This window comes from Diadema setosum, chromosome 15 (genome assembly GCF_964275005.1).
Source record: "Diadema setosum chromosome 15, eeDiaSeto1, whole genome shotgun sequence".
NCBI lineage: Eukaryota > Metazoa > Echinodermata > Echinoidea > Diadematoida > Diadematidae > Diadema > Diadema setosum.
This window is the reverse complement of record NC_092699.1, coordinates 10,855,206-10,861,772: the sequence shown is the minus strand read 5'-3', so window position 1 is coordinate 10,861,772 and position 6,567 is coordinate 10,855,206. Positions and strand designations below refer to the sequence as shown.

The window sequence follows — 6,567 nt, the reverse complement described above, 5'->3', positions numbered from 1 at the left end:
CATTTTTGGCTGAAAAAAATCCTTTGAAAATAAATTGACAATGTTCCGCAGCCTCTATAGTTATATGCTTTGTGAGTGCGTGGCAAACCAGAGTCCCACACCGAACGCCACCAAACCATAAGCAAACATGTGATACAGATTATGTTGCTTCCTTCACAATGTTCTACGCAAGAAAGGAACAGACTTTGGAGGGGGGGGGGGGGGGGGGTGGGGGGACTAAGATACATTTAATAGATGGCCCCATGCCAGGTACTGATATGTCGGTCTCACACTCGTTGACAATTCATTCCCTTCATGTAACGGAGATTAACATTAATAATGCAGTTGATTATCCATTATTATTGATGATTATCTACGCTACATTTTGTACTTTGAGCAACAAGTAGGCAGCAAGCAAGATTTTCACATGCGACCAAAGCATCAACTGCTTGCACTTATCGTCGACCTGGTAGTCTGATGTTAAGTTGTAGAATTACGATTTAATAGTAATGCTGTTATGAGAATTGGTAAATGTTCAAAAGAGCATAATTATTAATTTAGTTATGCAAAGAGTAATTTGATCACTGACAGGTTAAGATGTCACGCTGTTTGAAAGTTTTGGCACAGCCACCAAATTTTGCTCTTATATCATTTTCAGCAAAATAGATTATCACTTGTCTACTGTTGTTCATTCATTCATTCATTCATTCATTCATTCATTCATTCATTCATTCATTCATTCATTCATTCATTCATTCATTCATTCATTCTATTTCCGCACGGTCACTTGTTTCAGCCACACGTTCTTCTTCCACAATTACAAATCCGTCCGTGTTAGTATTTGAAAGTTGGTTCAGGACCTGCCATGATTGTGTGCAGAATAAGACAATTGACCTGGTATATTATGTTAACATTTTCTATTGTTTTATGTTATCAATAAAGGCGTGATTACAACAAATCATATAAAAGCCTCGACAACTGTGTTGATATAGCACACTAGCAGCCGAAGAGCGCGAAGAGCGCCGAAGGAGTACTAACATGAGTAAAAGTTCTAAGGCTAAAGTACGCCCTGTACCGTTCCGCAGCATTTGCGCGCGGAGCAGCTATCAAATTCCCCCACAAAGAAATTGCACTCCAGTATAAAAGTACATGAGGCTGAACGTCAACATGACTACAATAGAGTAAGCACTGACAAATTCTGAATTAGCCCCAGAGACCATTCATATTCAATGATAACGCATGCCGAATTGTATGTAACTGCCTGATGGCAAATTTCAGAATGTTTTGGTTCTTGCTATAGTGGAAAAAGAATTCCTGTCTCATGTGTTATATCAAATAGTTATACGCATAAACTTTACCAAATATTGCCAAATGGAAAGACAGATGAGAGATACTTTTGGTTGACACAGAATTTATAATCGACATCAACTATTAGAGGTTAGGATATCACTGAACTTGCCCTTAAATTCCCTTCAAAAACTTTGTTTAATAGCTCTCTTCATATTCTCTTGCTTTGTCAAGAAGAATCGATATTCATACTTCCATAATTTTTGTGTTTAAATTTACAAAAGTATTTAGGTGATTCAAATTATGCAAAAACTGTACGAAATGGATTCTACTTTTGTTTAGGTGACTTAAATTGAAGTTATGTATGAGAGTTTCATTTTTGGAGAGAGAATGATTTTTTTTTTTTAATATCTACTTTCAACTGCAATTGCCAAATCTCAGGTATTGCGTTCGTTTTGTTTCATAAATTATCCGGTGTCCATTTGCCATTTTCTTCAGTGTTAGATGTTAACAAAAACTTGGAAAGAATCTTATTCAGGAATCTTAGCTGGACGTGCGTCGTTTAAGGGGAATGAAACCCAAATATATTACAGATTGATTATTGGGCAAATGCAGCAATATTCGAAGACCAACACAATTTTATACAGTAAAAGTTTGAGGGGAGAAGATGCGACAACCTGTTGAAAAGTAATGAATTCTTAATGTTAATAGCTATATAGTTGAATGAGAAAACTACAACAATTTGTGTCGTCACGTATGGAAACCTTGAAAACAAAATATTTATTAGGATAATTCTACAACACTTCGTTTTTTTTTTTTCATGAAAAGAACGTATTCCATTTACTCGTAACAGTGACATAGACCTATGTTAAGAGTAGTGTTATTTTCCCCATTTTGTGAAAGGGGCAGTTCAATACATTATGCTCTTTATTGTACTACGAAAGTTATTATCTTGAACTTTCTTTGTATTTTCTCTACATCTTTTTTCGTAAGTGAAGTTACGAAGAGCATTGCATCATGCTTATAATCTTTTCATCAGTAGCAATGACAGGATCGAAACTTCAAAACTTTACCATTTTTTTCTGAGGATTTTTCCAATGCTTCTAAAACTTTCCCTGATGACGTATTCTATGTGATATAGTATTGCTGCATTTATTTAATCCACATGTGTAATTTAGGTTCATTCTCCTTTCAGTGGTACAGGAGGGGCTGTAATGGAGTCAGCGGTGTTGACCAAAATTTGTAAATCTATTTTTATATATATATATATTTTTTTTTACCCTAGAGGTACAAGCGTGGGTACAGGCAATCAGTCAAATCATATTAGATGTGAAGAAGTATAGAAAATGGACTGTTTAAACAATGGAAGAGGTCAACAAATTCGTCAGCTAACGCTATTATCAGCAAGTTTCAGACTTAGGTATACAATGAAATAGTTTTGGGTTGTCTTAGGAATTATTTCTTATTTACATGACCAACGGTATGTACCATATACAATTTGCACATAACCGTTGCATGTGTCATGAAAGTAGGTGAAGTTACATACTTAAGCCATAATGCTGTTCGCAGAAGCGAACTGAAAATCAATAACTCCTTAACTGAACGATTATTCCATAACCCTTAAAGAGTAAAGAAGAAAGGAGTAGATCATGGCCGAGACAACGATTTGATTTGAATTGAATTGAACTGGAACTGAACTGAATTGAAAAGGTGTTTTATTGATCAATATCCATCGCAGCCCGGAGGCTGAATTACAGACATTGTTAACAAAGAACCATGAATACATTAAAGACACACACAAGATACAGGGTATGATAAAAAAGATACATAGAACAACAAAAAATTAAGTTTATTCAGCTTAACTACTGCACAATGAGATCAATCTATAATAGAAAAAAAAAAAAAAAAACTCTTCCACATGCCAGCAAAGCAATACACACGTACTATGTACAAACACTTAAGAGACGCGATGTATACGTCTTGGTAGAATTGACGTGAAACAACATTTCAGAAAGATGGATCATGCGTGAAAGAAAAAGACATGCCCAGGTAAGTTTGTATCATATTCAATCAAGGTTAAATTAATTTTTGAGTTTAAAAAAAATAATATTTACAACATCAATATAAAATCCATGCATGATGTACCTTTCTTTCTTGAATGAATGAACACGTGCCTGGGAATGACAATATGAATGCAATAAAGAAATATTAATGTTCCCGCATAAATACATGCAAACGTAATCACACACACAAAAAAAAAAACATGCTTTAAAATTATTTCTTATATTCAAAAAGTAAAAAAAAAAAAATGTAGTATAAAAGGCGTAAATTTGGTCCATGATGAACTTAAACTCTATCATCAACCTTTGTTACAAATGTAATCTTGGGTGAAATAAAATCTTGTTCTTGCTTCTCGAATACTGGGGCAACCAATTCAAAAATTTCGTTCCTCAGTGCAAAGAAAATACACTTTAGAATGCGTACCGTGGGTTGTTTTACATTTATGGAGTCTTATCCAGTGTTAGCAAGGAGTGTTAATTCTTTGCCTCTGCTATCTATAGGTAAAACCGTCAAATCTTTGCAATTTGTCACCATTCACGAGGAATTAACACTATGGAGACTTCTTTTTTTTTAGATGCCATTTTGGCGGTTGTCTTGAATATGAAAAGGACGCAAAAATTGTATCATCAATATTTGACCTGAACACCCTCTAAAAAAAGGAATCTTCATTTATGTTCTCAATTTTCACCAATTAAAATGAAAAGCACACGAATTTCAGATTTTTAGAGCTATTTACTAGTTATCTTGAAGTTTTCTAGACCCTCAAGGATACCAGAGTTGCATCATCCCGGTTTGTATTTAGCACTCTCGAAATAGGGTAAATATAGTTCAAGAAACTTAAACAAAAACGGGCGAACAGTAGAACAAGATTCAATCTTTGGCAATTAGACTACATTCAACCATTATTTCCATACGCATTGGCAGGTGTTGCCAGATGTCCCAGATGTATTAATATGTATAGGAAAGAAGATCAGGATGACCACTGAAGAGGGGACAAATGGTGGAGGCATGAATTGAACCTTATATCTCCTGACCAGAGCTTTATCAGCTGTACCACAATGCTTATATTTCAGATAGTTTTGACATAAAACAAGAGAGGTGAGACGATTCTTTTCACCTCCCTGATAAAACTATACACACAATAAAAGAAAATATCAGTGGCAGTGATAATACAATAACAGATCAGGAAAGTGCTTTACTGTGAAAAAAAAAGGAATACAATAGACAGTTTCCGAAATGCATTGCAATTTATGGATGTTTATTTTTGTATAGGCTAGTAAGGAAGCAATAATTTCACCTGCTCCCTTCCTTTACGTTCCTTAGACAGGAACTCAGTTGTTGTTAGGTATAAAGGGCAAGCCTCAGGCTAGCTTTACACATCCGAGTCACTGTGGAACGGGTTTTCTCAAGCGGCTGGGCTGTGTATAGTTAGCCTCAGGCAAGATTTGTAATTGTCAAGGATAACTTTTGTCAACAAAGCATGCATAAAATTTCAATGCATTGTAGAACCGGTCAATAATTATTATCTTCTGTTTTAAAACAATACATGTGGAGACTCAAGTCATTCAAAACATATTATGACATAAGCTTTCATATTGTCCGACTTCATTGATGTTTATAAAGCGTCAGTCTGAGCAGTATCAGGAATGTATTTGCATTGATTTGTTTTTGCCAACAGGAGTATAAGTTCCTGCTGTATCAATTTCCGATTTTTTACACACATGCGTGCAGCAATACATGCACATGGCAGTCAGAGAAAGTGGAAATAATATCACTAGTGGAATCAAAGTTTCCTTGGTAAAGACTTCATGTGGTGTAATGGTTGCACTGTTGCTTTCTTCTCCGAATTTTTGCTCAGTTATTCCGAGTTCAGAAGTTATTGATGTGTCTGACTCATCGATGTGTGTTGCAGGGTAAAACACAAATTGGGAACAAGAATGAGATGTTATTGGAAATGTTGCTTCGTATGAACAGCATTTGATGGGCAGACGGGCATTCATCCAGAAAATGCAGGTCACGTGATCATTTAAAATCGTAGGCGATTTCTTGATTGAAGCCTTCTCTGCATCTTGAAAGCAGTAGAGAGAACCTTCCCCATCGCTGGCGAGCAAAGATGTACAATTTACCTCATTCCAAGCAGCTGAATACCTTGATGGTATCACAATACATTCCGCGGGGCCTGATGGACGAATGACTTCAATAAAGACATCTTGACTGTAAAAGTAGCTTTCCCCGTTTCTGTCTTCTCTAAGGGCAAATAGGTAAAACTGACTGTCCTCGGAATTGATAGTGTCAATGCCGAGAGTCACCGTTAAATAAGTTGTTGATCTCTCGCTGCGAACAGAGAAACGTCTGAACTGATGATGTGTGAGGCAGCCGGGAATCATGGTTCCATTCCTGCAGAAGTAGCAACTACTGTCAATCGAGTGAATCTCATACTCGAAGGTTGAATCACTGGACAGATGTTGATGGAACTCCAGTGACACATTTCTCCCTTCGTAGAACTTGTAGACTTCCAAAGCCAGACTGCTGCTGACGAGGCATATCATCAGTAATGCCGTCAATAGTGGAATACACTTTCTGTTGTAATCCATCGCGTAACCAATATCCCATCCTGTAAGATACAAGAGAGGAAACTATCAGCATGCATTGTTGCCAGTGTCATGGACAAGAACAATTCCATTTACAGAAAATTTCTTTTTTGTTAATTACAAATTCAAAAAGGCATTACAACTATCCATCTTGCTTTAAAGTGACTGTTTCATTTGTCGTATGCAAGAGAAGAAATAGGCTCTGCCAAATGCGATAGTAGACTCTCAGGAGAGTACCTTATTAACCGGTGATCACTAAGGCCGCAGCGCAAGATAAGTCACATCCAGACTTTGATAACGAAAAAAAAAAAGGACAAAATTCTGAGGTTCTTTGTGAACTCTGATCAAAATTTCATTTCTTCTCTAGACCTATAGATATTACTGAGAAATTCTGTTATTCTCCATCTTTCCTGGAGTTTGCTAACAACAATTTATGTTTGTTTTATAGAAGTAAAGTTTTTGAATGCTATTTCTGTATGTATGACTCTATTAAATGTGAAGAATGACTGAGCATGTGTACACTCTATTCAACAGCCTAGTAATGGTGTGTCTTCATTCACACACATTGTACTATTTAATAGCTGAATATTGGATGAGATAATGCAATTGTGTGTTGTGTGCAGGATTGCATTTGCCGTATAATGGCTAT

The 6,567-nt window shown here is 36.1% G+C and overlaps 1 protein-coding gene across 1 annotated transcript; it reads right to left on the bottom strand.

Annotated features, from left to right (window-relative positions):
• Positions 1-4,297: 4,297 nt before the first annotated feature.
• LOC140238515 (uncharacterized) lies at positions 4,298-5,921 on the bottom strand. The gene is made up of 2 exons (XM_072318418.1): positions 5,103-5,921; positions 4,298-4,309 (listed from the first exon to the last, which is right to left on the bottom strand). The coding sequence occupies exons 1-2, from the start codon at positions 5,919-5,921 to the stop codon at positions 4,298-4,300; spliced, it is 831 nt and encodes a 276-aa protein (XP_072174519.1).
• Between the last annotated feature and the right edge of the window lie 646 nt (positions 5,922-6,567).